Source organism: Crocodylus siamensis, chromosome 11, assembly GCF_052110815.1.
Source record: "Crocodylus siamensis isolate JL-2025a chromosome 11, ASM5211081v1, whole genome shotgun sequence".
Lineage (NCBI taxonomy): Eukaryota > Metazoa > Chordata > Crocodylia > Crocodylidae > Crocodylus > Crocodylus siamensis.
The window spans coordinates 51,255,975-51,282,426 of NC_143405.1; the positions used below are offsets into that span (position 1 = coordinate 51,255,975).

The 26,452-nt window shown below is 41.5% G+C and overlaps 1 protein-coding gene across 3 annotated transcripts in view; it reads left to right on the top strand.

The window, feature by feature from the left end:
- The first annotated feature begins 5,086 nt into the window (after positions 1 to 5,086).
- Positions 5,087 to 26,452, top strand: part of FGD5 (FYVE, RhoGEF and PH domain containing 5) — a 149,686-nt gene continuing 128,320 nt past the window's right edge. For all 3 annotated transcript variants that reach the window (XM_090022683.1, XM_090022685.1, XM_090022684.1), the window contains exons 1-2: positions 5,087 to 5,181; positions 15,567 to 18,600. In XM_090022683.1, coding sequence (XP_089878809.1) covers positions 5,169 to 5,181; positions 15,567 to 18,600 — 3,047 coding nt within the window. In that variant the 5' untranslated portion in view covers positions 5,087 to 5,168. The remainder of the gene's footprint in view (positions 5,182 to 15,566; positions 18,601 to 26,452) is intronic.

The following is a 26,452-nucleotide window of genomic DNA, read 5'->3' on the forward strand; positions in this document are numbered from 1 at the left end:
TATTTGCTTTCTGGAGTGGGACAAACAACAGTAACAAAAACAGACAAATGTCAGTAGTTTTTATGGTTCTTATTTGCATTTCATCTTTAAGCTCTTAAAGCTTTTCTTCATCTTCAGTATAGGAAATTATACCCTAGATTGTCTTTTAAACTGACAATAAAAAGACTGCATGCCTTTTGTTTACTGCATATGTTTTAGATCTTTTAAGGTGGTAAGCACTACATGGATTTTTTTTCCTTGCTACTTAATTGCCCATTGAACAAGCCCTTGGATTCAAAATTAGACTAACTGCTCAAGAATAAATTCTTAGGAAAAAGTGATAAACTGCGCATTCTTGGCGTATTTTAACTCAGTATGGACCAACTGGGTTTCAAGTTCAGAAATAATTAGATGTGATTCTAGCCAAAAGACTGGTCTTTGAGATGCTGACTTCTCTCTGAGAGATGTCTCATGTCCCGGAGTTCTCAGTAGTGGATGGATGATGGGGACAGTTGGTATTTTGTAGAAAACACTTAGCATCCCCCTGGATTGGATCCCAATGGTGCTGCTAAACATGGCCTGCTTTCGGCAAGCTTTAGAGCAAGTGCTTAAGTTTCAGCTTGGGAGAAGTTATTATATCTGAGCGTAAGGAACATGCTTAATGCTTTCCTAGACATGGGCAAAAGTGTTCAATTATCCCAGGAGGGAGCCCTGAAGTATTAAAATGGGACTTCAGTACTTTTTTTATTTCATTGGGACTTCAATGTATGTTTAAGTGCACTCTCTGAAATGGGCTCTAAGCCTGATTTCTTTCCCTCCTGTATCCATTTACATGAACACAGAGTGCAATGTAGTGTAAGCAATCACCATTCTTATTTGGCAGCATTTTACATTCACATGGCATTTAGTGGCATAGACCAGTAGTATTCTTAACCTTTTTAGATTTGAGATACCTCTCATTAGATTTCAGGCACCTCTCATTAGACTCAAGGAACCCCTCAGGAAATGCCAGCTCTTTAGTTTTCACTCTTTTTTTGATTATGGAAAAATAATAGAACAGTTTTCTGTTACAAAGAACTCAGAAAGACCTAGACAAGTCAAAATGTTTTGAATACTATGGATTCTTATTGGAAATATCTGGTTTTATCTTGTGAATCGTGTTTATACCACAACAGTGATAACATTGCATAGCCCCCCAAGGCACCCTTGAAAGGGTTCTTGTGGCACCCTGGTTGAGTATCACTGGTGTAGATGGACAGGACACACCATCAAAGACTTGGGCCCATTTACTTTGAAGGGATATGTCTAATGCCCAGACTAATCTACAAAGGTTTGCTATCATAACTAAGTTTAAGCAAAGGTATGCAGAGACCCCAGTATAGCTGGGCTAGTGAAGCTACCCACACAGAGGTAGTTTGCCAACAGAAAAGGGCTTTTGTAAGCACAGCTTGTTGCTTGGGGAGGTGATGTAGCTACACTGTTGGCATATGCTGGGTCTGCAACTAAAGAGCTGTGCCAGCACAGCTATAGAAGCACAGACTCTGTAGTGTAGATTAGCCCTAGGGCAAAGAGACAGGAAAAAAGAGCTCTTTATTCAGCGAGAAGCAGACAACCCATTCTGTGATGCCTTAGCATTGTCACACCGCCTCTTCCCCCTTAATGCAAGTTAAATGAAAGTACATTAGCGAACATGACACAAGCTGGAACCTGGCTTTGTATTATAATTCTCCTATTCTGTACACTGCTGTTGCAAAACAAGGAAGAAAACTACCATCTGAAGCTATGCAGATGATACATTCATCTGATCCTTCTGAAAAAGAGAATCTTTGGATTATTTCTTAAATGAGATCTTCTTTCTGTTATTTCAAATTAGTCCCCTGCAATAGGGGGCTAGGAAGCTTGTCTTCTTTCCTGTGCTTGTCCCAGCCCCCATTTCAAGGCTCCATCTAATCACTGATGTACATAAGTGGCCCCTTCATCAAAGTATCTGTTGTAAGGCTGAGCTGTGCACATAAGGTTATTACAGTTGCGGTTGAGGAGCGAATACATTGGCTAGGTTGTATACCCTGCTTTGTTAAGTTTAGCAACTCATCACAATAATGGGCACTGAATTCCTTTACCATCACAGGATTACTCCCAAGTCCTCTGCTGACATTTTACTCAACAAGAAATAATGTTCAGCATTTGGTTTTATGCTGTTTTAGTCAAAGGTACAATACTGGGTTCAGTGCAGCAAGTGAAAGTCTATGGCCTGCGTTACACTGGACGTCAGACTGGATGAGACGCAGAATCTTACAAGGGTGCCACAGAACTTCCCATCGCTGCCACCTTGAATAGGGTCCTTTCAAGTTATAAGAACAAAGCTTCTTATGGATGCATGGGATGGATGCACAAAGCTTCTAATAGATGCATAGGATCCATTAGTTGGTCCTCTGGAATCTGTTGCAGGGTGAGAACAAATGGTTGAGAGACTCATATGTCAGTAACATCCACTCTAGTTTCACAAAGGCAGGAGCAGGAGGAAAGATTTCCATCATCTTGTTAACAAAATGCTTGGTGACACTGGGTGCAAAGCACTGAGCTGTCATTGCTGTTTCTTGTGTCCTAGAGAAAACTGCAAAACATTCTAGATGAAGAGCACCATGGGCAAGCAGCGGTAGTCTGGCTCTTACGAAACCGGCTTTAATACTACTTGCAGAATCATTCCTTCCATTAAGCTTGTAATATTTCCTGACAAATATTTTCCCCATCATTTGCCCAGCTCTAATTATGAGAAATGTTGCAGCTTATAATTAGTTATGCAAAGTACAACAAAAAAAAAAACCCTTTATTTTTATAGCCATCTCCCATAAAAATAGCTGAAGAACTACTGCAGTGGCATATTGCAATGCAGAGAAGCTCTCTCTTTTGAGTTTGGACACACTCCCTTCACATGAATACTTGAAAATACAATGGCACAACTCCTAAATTAACCAAAACCCAGGGAAGATGCATCTTGTGTAATAAGCAGACCAATGACATGAATGAAACCTTGATTCAAAGTATATTATTGGCTCTGAATCAACATTTTGACGTTCAATAGTGAGAATTCCCCCCCCCTTCCCAGTCCTCTGCCGCTCCTCTGACCTGATCAGGAAATTATTTTTTCCAGGAAAATTCTGATGACGATTCTTTCTGTTTGCCTCTTTTTTTCAGGTCTTTAGTTGACTGAATCTGGAAATAAATCTGGAATACGACAGTTTCAGTTTTTCAATGAATTTTTTTTTAAAACAAAAACTGGCCTTTTTTTTTTTTTTTTAAAATGTCCGATTGAAAACCCTTTGTCTTTCAAAAAATATTTGAGGGAAAATGTTTCACATGAGCTCTGCTTTGAATGGCGCTTCATAAATACAGTCTGTGGGTCTTCAAAGCCAGTTGTTGGTCTACCTGCACTTTCTTTTTATGTAGGCGCATCTTTAGCATTTTCCTGCCACCTTTAGTTTCTTGTACAATTGCCAAACGTTCTGCTCTGAACCCCTACGGAAGGTGAGCTGAAAAATCAAATGCTATATTTACTCATATGAAAGTAACAGAAGTCACTGGGCATGTTTCATATTTCACACCTGACTGCTGGGCACTGGAATTATATGTTAAAACATTTCTTGGATTGATTGATTTTGGGTCCAGTCTGTTCAAATGCCTGGTGATGAAATATCAGTGTCTCCAGACTGACTGGCAATGAGCAGAGCTGGCTTTGGGAGAGAGCAGCTAATGCAATATCACAGAGCACAGGGTGCTCCCCAGGAGATCGAGTTAGGATCAAGTCATCTGTTGGGCAGCTGGAAAAGGAAGGACCTAATACCTCAAGCCCCTCCAAATGTAGTGTCTGATCTGCTGAGGAGCTCTGGATACAAGATCAAGGGTAAGGAGGGGAGAGACAGCTTTGAGTAGCCTAAGGTGACACAACATCAGCTGCCTGTTGACATAATGGTATTGAAGCAGCTGAGCTATCCCTTTCCTTCTCCCCAGCCCTCTCATAGCAAAGGTAGTAACAAAGGTCCTGTGGTGGTGGCTGTATGCCATCTAAAGAGATCCTTATGCCAGCAGACTCCTCCATTGATTTTCTATGTGGTGAAGTATTAATCACTTATCAATCAGGTCTGTAATTCCTAGACACACAGACCACAGACATGGGGCAGGGGCAGAGTTTCCAAGTTTGATACTGAAAGATTTCAAGTCCCATTTCCCTTGCTAACAGCTTTGCTCCTCAGCTTAGCAAATCTGTTTCTCAGCTACCTGGACTGCATGCTTTCAGGGAGACCTAGTTAGCATCACTCCCAGTGAAACCACGGGGCAGGATGCTCTGAAACGGAATCACTTTGGAACCAAGAGTTCTGGGTTTTTGTATGATGCTTGTTATTAGCCACTTCAGAAAGGTGCACTAATGCCACATAAACCCCAGCTGCGCCATGGTGCCACCTCAAGGATCCCATGCTAAGAGTCAGAGAGAGTCGGGCTGGAAGAGACCTCCAGAGGTCATCTGGCCCAGCTCAGTAACCCCTAGTACTGGTAGCATATGGCACCCAACGCAGGCTTTTTGGGATGCAATGTATGGACTCGGCTCCAGCAAGTGAGAGGAGTGGCGAGGAGGTGCTCCCACTTTTTCCTCACAGCCCCCCACCAGCAGGCCCCGGGAGACACCCACCACCCTGCTGGACGGGAAGCCTGAGGCCCAGAGGCCTGGATTTGGCGCACAGCCCAGCACGCGGGGCCTCAGGGAGCTGCACCCCGGGATTATAGGGGCTTGCCTCTCCCCCGGGGGGACGGAGCGGGGCGCTGCCCCGGGCACCTCGGTGGAAGGGGCGGTTTGGCTTCTCTTGCCGCTGCCTCAGGCCCGGGCCGGCGGGAAGACGCGTCAGGGGCAAGGTGCGGTGCTCGGCCCTCTGAGGGCCGGGGGAGGCGCCGGGCTCTACAGGTGGAGCAGCCGCGGGGCAGGGCCCCGGGCCCCGCCACGCCTCGCAAGCCCGCCCGGCGGCTCCCGGCCCGGAGCCAGCGAGGGAAAAAAAGGGGCTTCCTCTGGCGGGGGGGAGGAGGCGGAGGAGGAGGCGGAGGCGGCGCCGCGCGCTCACACGGGGACCTGCGAGCCGGGCACGGGGCAGCGCCCAGGCAGCCGCCGGCGCAACTTCTCCGCCGCCGCCGCCGCCGGGAGGATGAACCACGCAGGTGAGCGGGGCGGCGCGGGGGCCCCGGGGCCATGCTCCCGCTCCCCCGCCGCAGCCCGAGGGGCAGAGCCGGGCGCAAGCGGCGATTCAGCGCGGGGGAAGGCGGCCGGGGAGGGCTGGGGCGTCTCGGCCCCGCGCCCCCCGCGGGCACGTCCCGTCCGTGCCCGGCTGCGATCCGGCCTCTTCTGGGGCTTGACACAGCAAAACTTCTTCCCCCTCCTCCGCTGGGAAGTGAGGGCCGGGAGGGCAGCGGAGGAAGACACTGAGCCTGAGATTTAAAAGGGGGAAAAATGGGTTTGAATGGATTTGGGGCCCCGGGGGGGGGTTCTCCCCCCCTCCAAAGGAAGAAGACCTTTCTTTGGTGGGGACAAATGCTGGGTTGCTGGCAACAATATTCCCCGCCGCTGCCTGTGCTGAGCTCTTCCCAAGCCAGGCTGCTGCAGCCAGTGACCGTGCGGACCAGGAATAGGTCGGTGTCCCAGTGCAGAGACCTTTCCTGTTGTTTCCTCCATCTGCTCGCTCGGTGCTGGTGCGCCAGGGAGCCCAGAGAGGTGGCTGGTCACTCTCACCGCCGTGGGTTTTGGGAACGGTGAATCATTGTTTGCCAAGGTGTAGGAATGGGGCTGGAAGGCAACTCCCAGGCCGTGGCATCCTGTGACCGTGTCATAAAATCCCCGTCAAAGAGTTAAGGCAGAAGGCGCTCGCTGTGGGTTTCCTCTGGGGAGAGGGTATTCTCCTTACTCGCTGCAAACTGGTGTAGCCTTTGCATTCTCCTCCCTAATCTTCACTGGCTGCAGTGGGCTCCTTACTGTGCTGCACCAGGAAAATTCATTCTGGGATTAAGTTTTTAGGCAAAACAGTGTTTTTTCCTATTGCACTAAACCCAGTCTCCAAACAGCATGCCGTATCAGCACTGTCAGGTTTATCCGTTTTGTAAGATCATTAGTTTCATTGGCAATATTTAGGAACAAGGGACTGGGTCACGGGGCCCAGTTCTCTGCTATTGAAGGCAACTGCATCCTAGACTCCTTTTCGCAAGCTGATCAATTTTGTGAGTAGTCAGCTGTCTTGCCTCTCACTGCTCGTAGTGGAGGGCTGCACTGGAGTCTCCCTCTTCTGCTAGTCAGGAACCATCTTCTCAATATCCTAACATTATTCCTAGGCAGTTTATACTCGTCTTGTTGTGCCATCACTGTTCTTTATTTTAAATGCAACTTTTCCTTCTCTGATAAACGTATCACAGGCAAACCCATCTGACTGTCAGATTTTATTTTGAATGTCCCAGACAACATAAAGGAATGTGGCTTTCATCCGAGGGGAGCACAGCTTTCTGTGGCATTCAAAGTCGAGTTTTTCTCATTAACTGATACAACACACGGTTCCAAATTATTATTTTAGTGCAGTAATATCTCACAGTCTCAACCATGATCAGGGTCCTGTGGGACTAGATCATATACATAACTAGATGAAGAGGCAGTCTCTGCCCAAAAGATTTTATATAGGCAAGGCAAAGTGAGAAAAAAGGAGATATCATCATCCCAAAAGATGGGGAACCAAAAGAGATCGAGTGAGTTGCCTAAGGCGACACAGGCAGTCTGTGACTGAGTCAGGAGCTGGACCCAGATCTCCTGTTCCTAGTTACATGCATTAGCCACAACACTTCTGTCCTTTAATTAGTCGGTTGTTTCATGGATGCTTAATTTATGCTGGACAAGGGGAAATTTTGAATTTTTAAAAAATGAAAATAAAAACAGTAAGTTGCTAAAGAGCTTAAACTACCCGGCAGACTTTTATAAATAATTATTTAGATAGAATTAAAAATTATATTTCTTTTCAAAACTATCCAGAAAGTTGCCATAATGTCTGTTCTTCTAGCCATATCCCACTGCCACGGAGTTTTATGGAACATGCTCACTGGTTTCAGTGGGTATATATGTATACAAAACAACAGGAGGCCAGATAAGCTGTTTCTTGTAAACTGGGCTTCCTGTTGGGAAGTAGCAGTGCATTGCTGTGACGTTGAAACCCCTGGGCTGTTAATAGATATGGCGATATTAAGCTATTGGCATAGATTTCTTAGTGCAGTTTTGATAATTTAGGTGTTAGTTCTACAAACAGACGTGCATATGTTTGCAACCCATTACAGGCAATGGAAGTACCTATGGGAATAAGCTTCTTCTGAGCTTAAGCTGTTTGCAGAACTGGGACATTGGTTATTAGAGTTAGGCTTTCCTTTAAAGGCAGATTTCCTACTTAGTTCCACACGCATTCACTTTAGATGTTATCTTTCCCAGCACTGCTTCACTGGAGGATGTTATGTAGTTGTATGGTGTTTATGTATGGTTCTAGTACAGTCATAGAATGAGAGATATTTGTGACCTACTGATTTGACTGTCCAAAGTCATAGTCCATAGATTTCATACTAGAACAAAAGGCTTCCAGTAATGGTATTGTAAGACGTTTGGTCTCTTCAGATGGGTATTTGCTGTGTTATCCTAACATTCCAACTATTTTTTAAAAATCACATATGATAAGGACGACTTGTTTTCAACATTCAAATACATTGCTTAAATAATAGGGCATGACCATTCAGATAGACTCAAGAGAGTTTTGATTCAAATCCCATTGTATTCAGTTGCCTTTGAATAAGCCACTTACGGCACAAAACTCCAATAAAAGTGGATAACATTTCTGAGCAACTTAGTACTTTGGAACCAGAATACGCCTTATCTCCTGGGCACCTAAAACTCTGATCCTCAAAAGTATTAGGCACCTCACATTTCCAGAAATCACTGGGAGCTAGGTACCCAATTACCTCATAGGATCTGTTGTTGAAAGTGTGGCTTGTGCTTTTATGTTGTTTAGGTGCTTTTGAAACTACCACCCTATATAATTTTCTCCTTCTGTAACATCTGGTGTTTCTTAACATGACTTGCTCTTCTAAACCTTTTACTTATTCCAACTGGCTTGAAAGAAACCATGATGGATCCACATATCAAATATAAACCAACAAAAGGCCTGTCATGAATGGCAAAAATTAACAACACCTTAGAGTTATTTATGGCCCAACCTGAGGCCTCTGTGGTGACAGGTCTACCTGATGAGCGGGAACCCCCCCCCACATTGAAATTATTCTTCCCTTGTAAATCACTCTAGCTCATCTAGTTCATTTCTAACATTTTGGAGCAGGTTACATGGCATATGCTACATACTTTTCTAAATTCAGAATGGTATTATAATGGCTTATCTTCATGTGCCTATTAAAACACTGGCTTACTGTCAGGAAAGGATAGCTTACAGAATGATCATTGCAATTTTGGATCTAACACTTCATACTGGAGTAAAATAAATGAGGTTTGGGACATTCCTGTACACACTTCTATACCACATGCTATTCAGCATTGATTTGTATGTTACTGGCAGTATACTGGCCAGCTGAGAAGCCAGCTTTTATTTCAGAGGTCATACTGGGGTGGGTTCATTCATTTTGTTCTTTTTATTCAGAAGGACACTTTATACATGTTATTTTGTAGAAAGGCAGAAGGCAGACTTTCCTCTGTCATGATGCCTACACCTGACAGCATCTAAGCAACCAGTATGCTAAGGCCACTGCTTATCACACTGATTAATATTGTCTCATGGCTTCTTTTCTGCCTATAGCCAACTATTACCGTGTGTCTTGTACTTCGACTATGACCTATTTTTGTTCTGTGGTTGTACAACACTTAGCATAATAAGGCCCAGGTCCAGGATTGCAGGCACTACAGGGGTATAAATTATCCTCCTCCTCATTACTACAGTAATACCAATTAAGAAGAAGAACATTTCTGCAGAGGCGCTTATCCTTGGCAAGAGCCAATACTATCAAATGTACCACTGAGCCAATTTCCTCCCTAGCGTTACTCTTATTAAAGGCAACAGAGCCAGTGTGGTCCCTTATCAGCAGATCCTTTTTTCTTTTCTCACGGATCACAGCTGTGTATCTATGGATTTTGATCAAGCCATCAGCAACCCAGGACAAATGTTGTGTGTGAAGCTGAACTTCCTTTTTTGTTCTAGTCACTTCAGGGGCAAGGAGCAAAGCAGAGAGGGAATGCATGCAGTGACAAGGAGCACCATGTTAATCCTCTGGAGAGCTGACTAATAGGGAAGGAGTGATTTATTCTTCTCTTCCTGTTTAGAGACTGTTCTCTGTCAGCTTTCCATAGCAGGCATTGGGACCTTTCTATAATATATATCTGTCTTATTCAGCTTTGGCTGCTGTGTTGCAACAAGTTCAAAACACGATCTAGTTTTCTATTGATCAGCCATACTCTAAAAAGAGAAAACAAGAAAAACTGTTTCTTCCCATGCTCTGGGAGAACTTGACTAGGCCCGGGTTCCTATTGTGTGAATCAAGTAAGAAATATTTTGATGATGTTACCCATCTCTTTCCATCCCCTCCACTCTTCTCCAGTACATCAAATATAATTTGTTTATTCTCACTTCCGAGGCATCGTATAGCCAACTCCCACCTGACCACATCCTGGACTATAAGATGTTGGGGAACTAAGACTCTTTTTGTTCTGTTCTTGGAAAGTGCACAGCACAGTTGGGTCTCAGTCCACAACTGATGTTTGAGCTTTCCATATTCCTCACAGCAGTCACAGTGTTTGACTGTGACGGGTAGACAATGAAAATGAGTTTGCTGTAGGTGTTGGTGGCCCCACCATTTGCAGCAGCTTATTCCTTCTCCCCACTGGTAAGACTCCACTTCTGTTCAGGTGGAATCTCTCCATGTCACAAACCTGATTTCATCCTTTCAGGAGATTACAAGCAAACAGCAAAGATATAAGATACTTGAAACATGTGTGCAGTGTTTGCCTTTATACTGAAATATCAATAAAGCATATATCCATAGATTAAGAAGTAACTGAGCAGTTGCCTATGGGGTTCCCAAGGGCCTGATGTTGTTCAATATCTTTTTTTTTAATCAGTGTTCTGGAAGTAAAAGAAAAAAAATCATTGTTAATGATGGTGGAGTGGTACATAATGTTGTGGCCAAGGCAGCTGTATAGAGAGATCTGGATCACTTGATAATTTGCACCCATTCAAATAAAATGTTTTTTAATATGGCCAAGTACAAAATCATAAACAGAGGGACAAGAAATGCAGACCATACCTACAAAATAGGGGAATGTGTCCTGTAAAGCACTGAATCTGGAAAGGTTCAGGGGTCATAGCAAAAAATGAATCTAACGTGAGCTCCCACTGCAAAACTGTGGGGAAAAGGGTAATTCAGTCTCTGGACGATAAGTTGAAGAGTAGCAAGGAGTCGGGAAATAAGAAACCATCTTTTATGTACAGCATTAGCATGACCAACACTGAATACAGTTCTGTTGCCCATATTTTAAGGAGAATGTCTAAAAATTGGAGAGGACACAGAAAAGATGTGGAAAAATTGTTCTAGAGCTGAAGAAAGTGTTTGACAGAGAGAATGTGATCTTTGTAGCTTATCAGATCAATAATTGCATGGTGACTACTAGATCACAGTGGATACAGACCTTCCTAAGAAAAAATACCCAGTAGCAAAAGACTTTTGAGTGGAAAAAGAAATCCCAGGAAGTGATGTCTGGAAATTGGAGAAGTCAGACTGATTCAAATGAGAAATAAAACCATACATTTTTATTAATGAGGGTGATCAACTATTGGAACCATACTACCAAGGAAAGTAGTGTTCTCTGAAGTCCTCAGATCATTACTAGCCACCTTTCTGGAAGGTATACACTAACGACATATGTGTTTGTGTTTTATTCAAACACAATTTACAGGGCACAATCTAGACATAATAATGACATTCAAGTGCCTTTGATTAATAGATTCATAGATACTAGGGCTGGAAGGGACCTCAGAAGATAATCAAGCCCCCCGCCCAAAGTCAGGAAGTCAGCTGATAGGTCATAGGATCCCAGCAAGATAAGCATCCATTTTTTTTCTTGAAGGTGTTCAATGTATGTGCTAGAACCATCTCCAATGGCGGGCTATTCCAGACCCTGGGGGCTCGGCCACATACATACAGGAGGTCAATCCAGAAGATCAACCCGTCCCTTTCGACCTTAAACATTATGAATTTCTGAACTTTGCAGTCTGGTTCTGTTCCTCTGCATTTGTGCTCACTCTCCATTTTTGGTGTTGTCTGAGTATTTCTCAGTGGTGAAATTTATGCCAAAAATCATCCAACTCAGGAGGCAAGAAAGTTGAATTTCTCATGGCCAGAACAGAACAAAAAAGCCTTTCAAACCCTGGAAGATTCTTGAATTGGACTGTAGGTACCCAAAACCTTCACTGATACTAACAACAGATTTAAATTGGAAGCATGTTTCACTTCAGGAGCCAAATTAGCTCTGAAGACTACTGTTCAAGAATGACTGGCCTAGAATGTATCAGTGAACATACCTGCAGTCCTGGACATCTGTTTGCAACTAAATCATCTTACCAAGACCATCCACCTGAATATTTTGGGGTAAATAGGCTGCTTTAAGCCTTTAGTACTTAGGACTATGTATTAATTATGGTTAATACTCCAAGTTTGGAGAATATTTTTAAATGGATATTTTGCAATATTTCAGGAGGTAACAGCTACACAATGTCATTATTATGTCTAGATTGTGCCCTGTAAATTGTGTTTGAATAAAACACAAACACATATGTCGCTAGTGCATACCTTCCAGCAAGGTGGCTAGTAATGATCTGAGGACTTCAGAGAACACTACTTTTCTTGGTAGTATGGTTCCAATAGTTGATCACCCTCATTAATAAAAATATATGGTTTTATTTCTCATTTGAATCAATCAGTCTGACTTCTCCAACTTCCAGCCATCACTTCCTGGGATTTCTTTTTCCACTCAAAAGTCTTTTGCTACTGGGTAGCAGCTTCTCTCCTTGTTCCTGCTTTCAAGCTACTGTGAGAGAAGGATGCAAAGATATTCAAGAAAGAATCTGTACATCACTGAGAAGGACCATTGGGATGATGGTAACTTGGTTGGGATCCCATTACAGGACAGCTAATGAGCTACAAATTACTTCTTGAAAACCTGGCAGAAATCTGAGATTGTGACTTAATACAAGCTCTAAAAGGGAGATTGTGACTTAATACAAGCTCTAATACAGCCCTGATGGAATTCACATCCCGCAGAGGAAAGTGGACACACAGAGGAAGCAGTGACTAACAAGGAAGCATCAATCACTAGTGGGAACAGAAAATTAAAAGAGCATCTGGTCCCAAACAGTTTCCTTTAAGTGACGTGTGATGTGTGAATATGTACGTCTCGTTCCCCCACGTAAAAATACACCTCAGAATAAACATGTATAGTTATTATTTATGGACTGTGCACATTTCTTATGACATGATGTTAATGTTGCCCTTCTAGAAGTTACTTTAGAGTCCTCTTATCTAGGCAGATGCAATTGGAAATGGAAATATTACCAAAAGATTGCCCTGACCAAAGGCACACAGGGATTCAGTGTCCTGCATTAACGTCCAATAAAGAATGTTCTCAAATTGTCATTTTCCCCATGCTGGATGTCTTTAAATAAACTTATTTGAAAACTTCTGGTTATGTGTGTGGCATTTGTGAACCCAGTCTGTATCTTATCAAAGCATTATTTAACATTTTTAGTTGGATTTGGTAACACAATAAAACCACTTCAAATGCCCCAAATTCACAAACAAATGGAAATTAGACTTTTCCACACTTCTTCTTACCAATCAATCATTCTTCTTTCCTCCTCATGTTTGAATTGAATCATAAGTAATTTTGCAACTTGCTCAAGTAGACTAAGGATAACTTTTAGATGACTTTTGTCCTGTTGCCCATGTAATACTTTGACATTCTTCATCTTCCTTTTACCCAGTCACTAAAAGTTTCCCTTACATTTGAGTTTCCCAAGTTAAAAGCTGATGCAATGAGCCTCCAAAGGAAACCATTAGCAAAGCATACGTTTTATTGGTCCTATAACCATAATATATATTCCTGGAGTGTTGCCCACTTGTACCCCTTATCTATTAACTATTCCCATGTACATAAGGTCATGGAAACATGTAGTAATACCCAGGTTTCCTCATGTAACAATCCCCATAGTAGTCTTGCAGTAGTGAGAATTAATGCCAGTCTAGTTCCTCTTCTGTGTGCTGGATAGAATTTCTCACCTATCATCTTGATTAAAGAAAAGAGAAAGGTATTTGATGACTTTCTGCATCAGAATTTTAATATGAATTGATTCTTCTTTGGCACTTGTGATACTAGGTAATGTAGCGTACATTGTATGCTCCGTGCATGATACATGCATATATCACACATCAGTTCAGAACTGGCTTCTGTGGTGATGGACAAGATGACATAAAAAGCAGGTTTCTTCTGAGTTTACCTTCTGTGGACCTAATCTTGAGATATTTTGCTCAGTTTTTAACTCTGTTCTTGATCAGGTGAACTCCTTTTGGCTCCAAAAGAGGCTGTTTATAATTCTATAAAGATTGTTTTGTGAGTCAACTAAAGAATGCCAAAACCACAGCATCATCCTGAGTATTGGAAGAAATTGCAGCAAGGGTAGGCATTTAAAAAAAAGACTCCTATTATGTGTCCCAACATTTAATAAACCAAATATGCCTTTACAGTCAAATATAAATGAGTTCAGTTGGAACAAGATGCCAAAAAATAAGAAAAATAGAGCAAACCTAAAAGTGATTGAACATAGCACAGAGGGTCCTTTGTAACAAGCTACATCCACAACTACTTCATCCCTGAGCATAGTCCCCATCCCAGTTTCAGCTATGATTGCTTCCAAATGACAAATCTTTTTAAACTCTACATTACAAAATAATCAGGACCTTAATGGCGCAGTAACCAGTGTTCCCGAAGTGCCATATGTCATTTCCAATATGGCTTTTTATACAAGGGAAAACATCTGAAGAGTGTATGTATCATTTCAGCACCTTTCAACAGATGGGGCATAGGGGTTATGCATGCAGAATTCTGCTCTGCTTAATAAAAGAAGTGCACATTGTCTGGTTGCCTTCCATAAAATGGAGAGCTTCCTTTCCCTTATTAAAATATGTAATCACAATAATTGACTAAAAGTATTGCAATAACTGAAATTCTTCTAACTGACTAATCATTTAATCATCCCAAGCAACACTGCTGAGGGGAAACATTAGGGGAAGAAAACCTTCTTCCTACAAGTTAAGTACATCTGCAACCATTTGGTATTTTGGCTTATGTTTGGTATCAGAGGTTTGCTTTGAATAGACACCACACACTACATCTCATCTAAAACCTCATGTGGGATTTGTTGTTTGCGTATGCAGGCATTTCAGGATTTTTATATAGCTATTTTAAGACACAGAATATTTGCTTCAGGCACTGGAAACAGAAAAATATCAGAGCCAAATGAAATCTTACACTTTTGAGCAAAACATTATAGTGCTGAGTGAAGGAATCAGTGCACTCTATCTTGCTTCTTACAATTAAAACATGGAGCAGTAGAGAGATCATGAGAGAAGAAGCCTCTCCAGTCTAGGCCAAGAATTCCAGTCCAGTCCTGCTTGGTTATGAAGGAAAGAAGTCAGTCTCTTAACAGTTTCCCTCACTCTCCCCAGAAGTATGAGACAGCTAAAGAAATTATACACTTTGGATCTTCAGTTTAATCAGACACCAATTTAAATGGCTCTCTCCATTTAAATTAAGTATGCTGGGCACAAACATATCATTCAGTGTATTATAGCTCAGCTTTTTTACATATAAATAAGCCTTTATAATTCTTCTCAACCTGGTGATTAAATTAGTTGGCTAGCAGGTAAAATATCACTTAATTTTCATTATCACTTCATTATCCCCCATCATCACAGTAAAGGTGGAGGGGGGAGAACAGATTTCATACCTTGGGTGGTAAATGTCTATGTTAGTTTTACAAGGCTGAATGAAACTTTTTTTTTTATTTATTTGCTGCTGAAAGAAACGTTGTTGAGGGTTAGGTCTGGTTTGCTGTCTCCGGTGTATATGAAAAGTGTTGCTACAGTTGCTTAGGCTGCAAGTGGATCCAAATGAGGGGCTGATAGAAAACGTACTGTTGAAACAAAATGTCTTGGCATTCTTGAACTGAAGTGTGTCAGTTCAACATACACTTAATTCACTTGGGTGGCCATTGTGCCTCTAGAGTGTTGTAGTCCATGTGCTTCCTCTGCCACCATTTTCCTCCCTGGGGTGGGCTCCTTGTCTGGACTACATCTCTAGTTAAAAGCTACCGTCATGAGTGAAGTAAATTGTGAATTCTCTGGTGGTCTGGTTCCTTGATTTAAAATGAAATCAAAGATGGCAAGTGGCTAATGTGGCTTTTCTCTCTCTCTTCCAGAATTCACAAAACCACCACTAGCACCAAAACCAAAGATTATCGGTCATCTGTCTCCAGTAGCTGTCCCCAAATTTTCTCCTTCGCTGACGAGATCTGATGTTCTTCATAATCCAAACTCTATGTCTAGGGGTCCAAAACCACCCATTGCTCCCAAGCCAAAACTCTCAGCCGACACTGAGGGGAGAGCTAGTGTCTACACCAACAATAACTTAAATAAGTGCACAAATGGAAAGCTGATATGTTCTGATGGAGAGTTGTATGAAGGAAATCAGCACAGTACTGAGTGCCAGGACTCAGAGGCTGATGATGAATACATTGTGGTTCCTGAAGATCGGCTAACAGGGAAAGACTGTGATGATCTGGATCCCGAGCATGACCAGAGCTTCAAGCCGTCTGCAGAGAATGAGACATTAGAAACTCCAGAAATGGCAGAGGAAGAAGATAACAGCACTATGAATGATGAGGAGATCTGCGATCCAGAGATAACTGAAGCACAGGGCAACAGCTGTTCAGATAGGGATGAACCAGTAGAACCGGAGTCAGATGAATTAACAGACACTGGAGACTGTAATGAGCCCGAAGCAATTTGTCAAATGTCTTCAGCCACACCTGATGTAGAAGAGGATGCTTCTAAGAATATGGAAGAAGAAGAAGAAGAAGAAGTAGACAGCATAACCGATCCTGATGAAACCGAAACGTATTTGGCAGGTGAGGATGAAGACGCTTTTAATAACCAGGATATAGTGAAGGACAATAATGAGTATAATCTTGAAAGTGATAAGATTTTAAATAGAGAGGACTTGGAGGGCAGTATCTGCCAAGATATTATTTTAACACCTGTAGATGTAGATGTAGATGAGTCAATTCCAAGTTGTGAACCACTAGGAGAAGAGGAGCAGGAAGCTGAGCTGTCCCAAACTTTAGAAGAAGAAGTATCAAATCCTGATCCAGAAGTCAGTCCAGCCAACAATGATGAGCTGGATGATAATGCAGAATTGGTCTTGGCTACGGAAGAGGAATTAGTAGATGATGGCTGTGCAAGTCCTGATACACTTCCTGATGAGGTTGATGGAGAAACAGATGTTGGATTAGAAATAACTGAAGATGAGCCTGATGCGGAAGAGGATTTGGAAGGAGCCAGCAAAGAAGCTGCAGTGGAAGGAGAGGAAGTAGTTCTAGATAATGACAGTGAAACAACTGTGGAAAAGGAAGAAAACATAGATGATGGTTACCAAACTACTGAGATGAAAAGTGAGGAAGAAACATCAGAGCCAGCATGTGAAGCAAGTGAAGACTCCGAGAAAGGGGAAGAAGAAATGCTGAAGGTAGAAAATGATGATAGTTGTCAAATTGTTCCTTTTGAGAATGACTGCAATGAGGAGGATATTGAAACTCCCCGAGAAAACTCAGATGAGACTCCTGAAAAGGAAGAGACTTTTTTGAATGATGGTAACCGACTCTCCCATTCTCAAACACTTCCAGAGTCAGGATATGAGCCAGAGCTGGAAACAGAGTCTACACCAGATGTATTTGTGGAAGAGTGTGGTGACAATACTATTGGAGTCTGTGAATCAGATGATCAGCTGCTTGAAGGCAGCAAGGAGAATCACGACAGCCTTGAAGAAAATGACTCAAATCTGCCTGAACAAGTACCAGCTGAGACGGACTTAGATGAATGTGATCAAAGCAAAGCTGAAGCAGATTGTGAGAGTGAGCATGAGCCTGGTGAGAGTTTACTAATTCCTGAAGTAGTTGTTGTGCCGGAGGAATCAGAAGAGAGAGAAACAATTTATGATTCTCTAGATGACCCTTATGTGTTGCCAGCAGAAACTGAAAACCCACGTGATGGAGCAGATATTCCATATGATCACAGCAAGAGAGAAGAACTAGACCCTGAAAACAGCTTGCTCTCAATTGATCGGAAGAATATTGTCACTAGAACAAGATCCCTCTCTGGGAAAATGCCTGGCTATGTGCCAGAAACTGTTCCAGAAGAATCTGGGCCAGATACTGACTTGCCATCTTCAAACAATGACTCAGTGACTAAAGATTTAAGTAATAACTTACTAACGGTGGAAGGAAAACAAATAGAAGCCAACAGGGCACTGCCAGCTAAGTCAAGGCGCTTTATTTTATACCCTCGGTCTTACTCAGTAGAAGGTAGAGATATGCCAGGGTCTGTTTACAGAGAAACCGATGGCTCTATGTTGGATGATAGTAGAATAAAGAGGACAGAAGATAACCTGTCTTTGCCTTGTGTAATTAGTTCCTCAGGTAGCTTTTCCCAGAGAAATCACCTCTTGTCATCAAGTGGTGTATCTACCCCATCCTCAGTTGTTGATATACCACCTCCTTTTGAACTAGCTTGTATCACGAAGAAGCCAATCACTAAAAGTTCCCCCTCACTATTAATAGAAAACGAATCTCCTGATAAGTACTCCAAGAAAAAGAAATCATCTTTTAAGAGGTTCCTCACCCTCAAATTCAAGAAGAAAACAGAAAATAAGGTCCACGTTGATGTTAATGTTTCCTCTTCAAGGTCTTCCTCAGAGTCTAGCTATCATGGACCTGCGAGAGTTTTGGAACTGGACAGAAGGAGCCTGAGCAGTTCACCTCAGCTAAAATCACATGCTGGAAAGCTGCGGGCTTCCGAATCTCCTACTACCATTCTTTTCTACAAGGACGGTAAAAGGAAAGGGACACCCAAATCCTTTAGCCGGAGCGTGTCGAGAGTGGAGTCTTTTGAGGATCGATCTCGACCACCTTTCATGCCACTCCCCTTAACTAAGCCTAGGTCTATTTCATTTCCCAATGCTGATACTTCTGACTATGAGAACATTCCCGCTATGAGCTCAGATTACGAAAATATACAGATTCCTCCCCGAAGACCCACCAGGGCAGGAACTTTTACTGAATTTTTCGAAGATCCCAGCAGGGCATTATCTGCTGCTAATGAAAACGACGGCTATGTGGATATGAGCAGCTTCACAGGCTTTGAGAACAAGCAGCAAACCACAGACCAGGAAACAGAAAGGTACTGTAATAAATTCTTATGTAAGACCTGCTAATCTTGACCAAATAGGCAAGACTTCCTGTTAGATGTCGTAGGCAGATCTTCCATTTTGTTGGCTTATCCCCTTTTACTCAGGAAGTGGTTTCAGCAGAGAAATTGGAGGAATACAAGATAAGCCATTATCAGTGAAAAAAACTCTAAATGAATATGTATTGAAACTCTATTTGTAAACACCTATTAAGAAGTGGAGTGGAACTGGATCTTCTAAGTAGAAGATATAAATCGAACAATGTTCCTTCAAAAGGACTGTTTTACTTTAGTGGATCTTTTCTTTGTCTTTCTTTTTAATGAGTAATGTTTCTGTGCTCTTTTTTAAATACAATTTACTACAGATCCAAATCTGCTTTACTGGGTCCTAGAATCTCCACTTTCATTTCATTGTGCTTGTCAATTTCCCCAGGCAACAATGCATTCTTAATTTACCTTTCAAAGTACAGCAATTAAATACAAACTAAAGTTCCCAAGCATACCATGAACTAATCTGACTAGTCTATTAATTTTCAAAGTTGCTGTAAAGCCTTTCATAATGAATCCTTGACAGAGCTTCTGACTTCTGACTTAATTATATAAATAGTTTTGTCTGGCACTGCATGCGTGGCTAACATCAATAATGCAGTTTTCATCTCTCTCTACTCTATTAGGTCATTTGCAAAAAAGAAAATGTACACTTCCAAGGTCTCTTCGTAGTAACACTGGTGTGACCAACACCTTTACACTATTATTCCCTCATAACCTCCCTACAATCATTTTATAACCTGGTATCATTTTATAACTTGGGGTGTACAAGTGTACACAAAAGGAAGATATCCCATTGACTATATAGAATACATAGCAGGGGAAACCAGATGAAAATCCAGATGTCATTAACAAAGTCTGGGGTGAATTTCTAGAGTGGTGTGAAATAGATTAAAAGCTTCCAACCAAGCTTTTCATGTCCTTGTTGTTCTTTCCCTTTGAGTGTTTCATATTTTGCTTTTTCATGACATGTTATCAGCCATCTCTTCCTTGTATCTGCATTTCACCTTTGATAGTGAGCATTTCATACAACTCTCATTGGTTCTTGCCGACTCAGTAAAGGAAAGAGTATTCATTTATTGCACCTGAAGTAGGCAGTTCCCCAGACTCTGATCTAGTAAAAAAGGAAGGGGTGTGCACTGGTTTGTCTTTCTAAGGATGGTGATGGGTGTAAGTGATATTGTTCAGCTCTGGATCCAAACTTCCATGAAGCTCTGTAGGTGTAGGCTTTTTGTTCAGCTCTTTGTAGGTAGAGGCTAACTACAGAATTTGGATCCAGAATGTTAAAGTTTGACTATGGTTTGAGAACAGAGGATGGTTCAAGTTCATACCGAGTACGGAGAAGCCACTTTATAAGCTGTCTAGGAAAGACCAGATTAGTAGAATCTTAATGACCACTCACTTTCCTTTCAACAGTTCAGTTTGCACTGAGAAAAAATGATGTTTGCTTATGAAAACCTGACCATTTGTTTGCGTCGGTGACAAGCCACCCATTTCAGGTTGTTCTTTAAAAGTTAAAAATATTAAACTATGTAAATTGCTGTGACTTAGACACATTTATGAACTTCCTGTGGAAGCATGTTGTTTCTAGGGGAAAGCCAATCAAAACTGGTTCAGGAAGTCTCAAGGTTAAAGCTTGTACATGATATTTCAGTCTGCCACTTGTTATGCATGCAGTTTCTTCTGGTAGGAAAGAAATGAAGTTTGGACCTTCCTGAATAGCACTTATTAATCTAAAACTGTTTCAGGAGCAGAGACGTGTTTGTTGGTAGTAAGCTGCTGTTTTTTTATTTACTGAGCTTCATCAGTGTGCTTAGTACTGCACCACACAGAAAAAGATCCTGCTTAAGTTAAAACATGGGTAACAATGCAGTTCAATTACATAATGTGAGGATTAGAAGTACGGGTCTAATATAAAAATAACATCATTATATATAATGCCTAAGCACACGTGTGTGAGTAAGTATGCATGTACATCTAAATACAGACATCGGCAACTAGTACAATCATTGTTAATATAGTGCTTTTTAAAGGGGGACTTTAGTGGATTCAGAACTTCAAGATATGGACTCATGTCATAAATGACCCTACAACAGCATCTTGTAATGCTGTTAACAAATTCCTTATTCACTTGTGTCATAAAGCTTTTTTCAGCCATCTGAGATCATGAATGCCATGACTTATCCCCTTGTAAACACATGTGGCTTGAATATAGGCACTTTCTATCTTCACTATACTCATTTAGATGGTATTGGTATTTAGCATGTGCCTGTAGAGTCCTAAAATCAAATGCATTTGATGAATTAACCAGCACAAATCTTTCATTAAGTTTCAATGAACAGAATTTGAAAATGCTATAAAATGATAATAATCCAGAAACCACCGCATTCCTAATGCCTGCGATCGAGGGGGGGATGGGAATTTATTGAAATTGACAGATGAGAAGATTCACTTTTTAATTTTCTTGCTTAAGAGAAAGACCATGTGGAGTAGATTTAAAACCAATATTTTTTAATTAGAAGCAATCCAATTTATAGAAAGAGTCCAATAATGAAAGTATGCTCGAAATCCGTCTTATGTTACAATTACAGTTGCCAGGAGAGGAGAGGGAATATTGCCCCCTTAAGGGCAGTTATCTTAGATCCCCAAAATTTAGCTGTGTGGGTATTAATAATTAAAATCTGATACAACCATATGTATTGTCATTAGTACTCTATAGTGAAAAATATAGTTGTCTGTAAGTGGAGTGAGAGACTCGAAGCCTCAAAAGGCCCTGGTCATGAGACTTCCCTGCTCTGTGCAGCTTAGAAGCATAAAACTCAAACTTTGCTGTCTAGTGCTTTTTCACACTTTTGTTGTCTAGTGCTTTTTCATTTGTGGACATGCCTTTGAAACTGCAAATTGAGGTAAACTGATTGCTCAGGCCAAAAATACAGTCTGATAACACCTTCTTGTCCCTGCTCTGTAGTACATTCTTAGGTAGCATGAATCAAGGCAGTTCCACTGAGGCTCATGCAGCTACGTCCATTCACAGCTACTTAAAGACCCAGCTGGTTTAGAAACATGACCTGCATTGGCAGTGCCTTTTAAAGACCCATTTCACTGCATGCCTCAGAGCCCTTCATTAAGCCATGCTCAGTGTGCTGTGATAATGGTTCAAAAGGAACCTTCTATCTTGGAGAGGGGAAAGTGGTGCAGCAAACACTCATTTCCTAGGCTGTGATTAGTCATACTCCCACTACCTTCCAGAGAAACACCCTGGTGTATTTCTGTAGCAATGTCACAAAGATGGTGACACTGAGAGTCTTGAATAGTCCTCATAGCTTTCCTGTTATCAGAGTGTATCACCTGGCATAGGCCTCAGTGGTTCCCTCTGCTACTAGTTTTGAAAAAAATGAGGTAAGCAAAAGGAAGCCATCTGCTTCACAGTGTGGTCCCACCTTCAGGGTTCAGGTTCCCACAGAAGGGGGACTGCCATCTCCTTAGGTGCCATCCTTAGGTGCTGTCTGCCCATAAGCTTCAAAGGATCCCACATGCAATGAACCTTTGTCAGGTGACTGGCCATCCAGAGGCATCATGTGCAACTCGATTCCTGAGAATTGTTGTTTTGCCTGGTAGCAATATGGAGTCCCTGGACCTCTACGGAGATGTTCCAGGGACCTTAGTATTTCCCGGTAGATCTCAAAACACATGAGAGTTCAGAAGACCAAATATTGTTCCATTGATGGGACAGTCTGGATTAAAACCGTCTTCCTTTCTAACTTATGGAAGTGAGTCAGGTCTGCTTGCTTACCTGGTAGCATATTAAATATCTTAAATATGAATCACTCACCCCAAAAGTAACTCACTTACCCAAAAAGTAAGAACAACCGACAAATTTTAGTCTGGGTATAAATCCATATATTGGCCTTAAGGTGAATGCAGGTGCCTCAGAGTGGCTTGGGAAATTTTCTGAGTGCTTAGATTGGATAAGACTTAATTTTGCAAAGCACCTACAGCCCACATGCTGCCACTGCGCACTAAGAAATTTCTTATGGATTTTTCCCAGGAATACAGACGGCACACGCTTGTTATGCTGTATTCTTTTGTCTTTTTAATCTCATAGGTGAGAAGTAGGGCTGGAAGGGACGTCAAGAGATCATCTAGCTCAACCAGGAATTGATCATATATGCTGTACACACAAAAGACACCAGGGCTCTGTCAGCTCATTTGGTCTTAGATCAAAGTTGGTTTCTTTGTTGTTTTAAGTGCTAGATAATAGCATTATATACTAGATAGAGTTGCTATGGTGTATGCAGCATATAAATAACATTTTTTTTTAAGATTAAATAAAAATAGGAATTTTTGGTTTTAACAGCTAAAAAGAACTTGCTGTTATTGAATTCTTCACTATTAATTCATTTCCAAAGGAGATCTTTTTTCCTTCAAATGGCAGTGTGCACAAAATTGATTGCCTTAGAGAGGGAAACCCATTAGCAATAAGAACAGGTGCATGCTGGACAATGGAAAGTCAAGTTTCCTCCTCTTCTCTGCACCTAGGGAACAGTGACCAATGGGATAAGAAGGTACTGTAATCTCCAAGGAGCATGTCTACACATTCATTAATGCTCCTTAGATACTGCACATTTAGTTTACTACTTCCTTAATAAAGGACTAACTAAATGCGCAGCTCTAAAGTTACTGCGCATTAGCACCAGTACATGGTGAATTAGTGACACTTACTGTGCATTAGCCTAGTAACACTGCGCAGTTGGCTGTTAGCACAGTTTGTGCTGTGATGCTCTACTACGTAGTGTTATTAGGCACAGTAAGTGTCTTGTGTAGACACACCCAAGGTGTATGTATTTATTCCTCTGACTTGTTTTGCAGTCTATCAGAGTTACTACCCGCTAGCGCCCCTTAAGATGCTGGTTTTGTAGTGCAGACACTTGCTATTATGCAATGGGCCATTTCACAGAGGTCACCCAAGAGTCATCCAATGGAAACAATGGTTAGTTGCTACTGTCTGAAGATAGATTCAAATCTGAGTGATTGTTTCTATATCTCATTTTTAATGCCCTGGAGCATCCAACAGACTCTTACTCCCTTTCCTTCTGTCACTGACACTGAGAAAGGCTAACAGATAAATCAAGCACACAAATATACTTCAAGGATGAAATTTACACCAAAATACACAGCTTAAGTTGCTCTGACAGTAGTTGGGATAAATTTAAAAATTACCATGGTAAATTTTCACCACATAGAAGTCAGGGGTGAGCTTTGACCATTAAAGCCAGGAAATCAGGAGATTGCATCTTCAGTTTTCCTTGCTGTTCCTTGAAATTGGCAGCACATTTGTTATAGGAGATAAAAATCACACAGTTCAGAGATGTAGTATAGTAACTAAATTCAGTGTGTGAAAACTAATGCGAAAATAGAGATAGTACTTGCCATGGATGTTTCAGTGCAAGCAATGGACACACTGAAATGGCAAAACTCAGTAAAAGATGGTCACTGCTTGTATATTGAAATGGAGCAAGGAACACAATGAAATTGTACAGATCGTGAGATTAATAGTGCATGCACAGGGAATTATTGTTACTTGTATACTCACAAGAGGCATGTAATTCTTTTATATGTATAACATGCAAGACAGCTTCTTGACTGAATTTCCCTAGAAAACACATTTTCGAGAGCATTTAGGTCAAAAAAGTGACAAGGCAGAGATACTCAGATACTGCAAGTGGTATCTAGATGGAGAGATGACAGTCAGGAAGTACCTGAAGCAAATATGAGAATGACATTATGCTCACTTTTTTGCACTTTCCCCAAATTCAGCCCTATTCTTGATCTAATCGACTCATGTGCTTAGAGTTAGGTGATGCTGAATGGGGACCCCAGAAAAATATTGAGTCAGTGCATGAATCTTGCCCATTGATCAGATCAGTTAGGCACATCCAGGAGATCAAAGGCATATCAGGACACAGGCACCTGTGAATGTGCAGGTCTTTGCATTGATTTGTGACTGTAGGGCTGCCTAAAGCCAGCAGAGTGAGCCAAAGTAGTCCCACATGTAGCTGCACTGACTGAAGTGGAGTTAAAGACTTGGGATGCAATGTCTGGAGTTTCTAAATTAACCTAATAAATCAGATTTACATTGTCACTTTCTTCTCTCTTTCTTTTTTAATTAGCGAGGCATTTGAAACACATCCATTTAACTTTTAAAATAGATCAAATGCCCTTAGCACAAATTTAATCCCCCGAGCATGATAGATGGAGGCTTTTAAAACAGAGCCTGCCTTTGAACATGTGCAATGTATCTATCGTATGTAAGTGCTTTCCTCATTGCTAGCCTTTGAAACTTCTCTCTCAAAGTGTTTTTGGCAGCTTGCTGCTCGTACATTCAGGCTGTCAGTCAAGTAAATATAGCTGCTGCAGTGGCCTATAAACAGCTCTCTTCCCCAGTTAGGAAAAGAACAATAACATTACAGGAGTACAGTCGGTTTTACTGTAGCAGCTTTCAATGTACACAGCTAAACTCCTTCCAAGAATACAACACAGCTGTAAAAGGTTTCCATAAAGGGTATTTAGCAAATGTAACAGATCTCTTTCTAAGGATTCTTCACATTTAAATGCTGTGAGACTAATTCAAATCCTTCTGGATGCCTGGATTTACCCTGACATCATGAAGATCACAATATGGTCCTGTTTCCCACTGTTGATTATAGAAGGAAGCATATGCAGATATTAAAAATAGCATTACATTCTCTTCCTCAAAGGGTTCATTTTACCTTTAGACAATATAAAAACAGAGAACATTCCTCCACCTGCCAAACTGGGTATGCTGGAGACACTTTCTCCTCCTTTTCCTTTAACTGATTGAATATAGCATATAGACTGGTTTGTGCATGAGGAAGGGAAGTGGTCACACAAGGGAAAGGAGCAGACACTCAGCATGACATGAGTTCATCTGTATGACCCCTGCTAACCCAAAGGGCTGGCTGCACTATATAGCTCTGAAGAGCACTAAATGCAAAGTCTCTCAGGAGGCTATTATCCTTAAAGGTGAAGGTGGAGACAAAGGCAAAAGGCCTCCTTTCTCTATTAAATGAAAAGGTATTTTGTTAATATGGAATCTGGCTACTTTACTCTGGTGAACAGTGGAAAAGATCATAGTTTATGCATGATCTGTATCACTGGAAAAACTTAATCAGAGTTAATCTCCCTTAAGCACTGGGAGTTAAGGTGATCAGGAGATCTGATATTGAGAAGAGATTTTCACACCCTGATTCAGTCAGGGGTACTATGTGTGGCTCTCTCTGGAGCAACAGGTCAAACCATATGCTACTTTCAAGTGCCTACATCATATCTGGAGTTCTGTCATTGTTTCCCAGTAAATTAATGTCTCCCATCCATATAGTCTTTTTTCTTTTATTATTAATATTAAACTGTGAAATCCTGGAGAAAGAGGGTCCTATATCCCAGATAATATGCATTGCAATCTGAGTAAAGGAAACAGGTGGTAGCAAATTATCTCTGTTTCTCCTGCCCCAGCAGCTCAGTAGCAAGGCTTGTACTTGAACCCAGTTCTCTCTATGTTGAAGTGGTTTTACTGCTGCCTGAAAACTCAATACTGATGATCACCCTGGAGAACCAAGTCCTCTAGCAAGTACAGGTGCCTTGTGTTTGACCCCACAGCCTCCTAGGTGTGACATATATTTGCTCCATCTTGCTACTGTCTCTAAGGTAATGGAGAAAGTCATTTTAAAAGCCAAACCCTGTATCATGCCACACAGCTAAGTGGCTGGGCTGCTCCCTG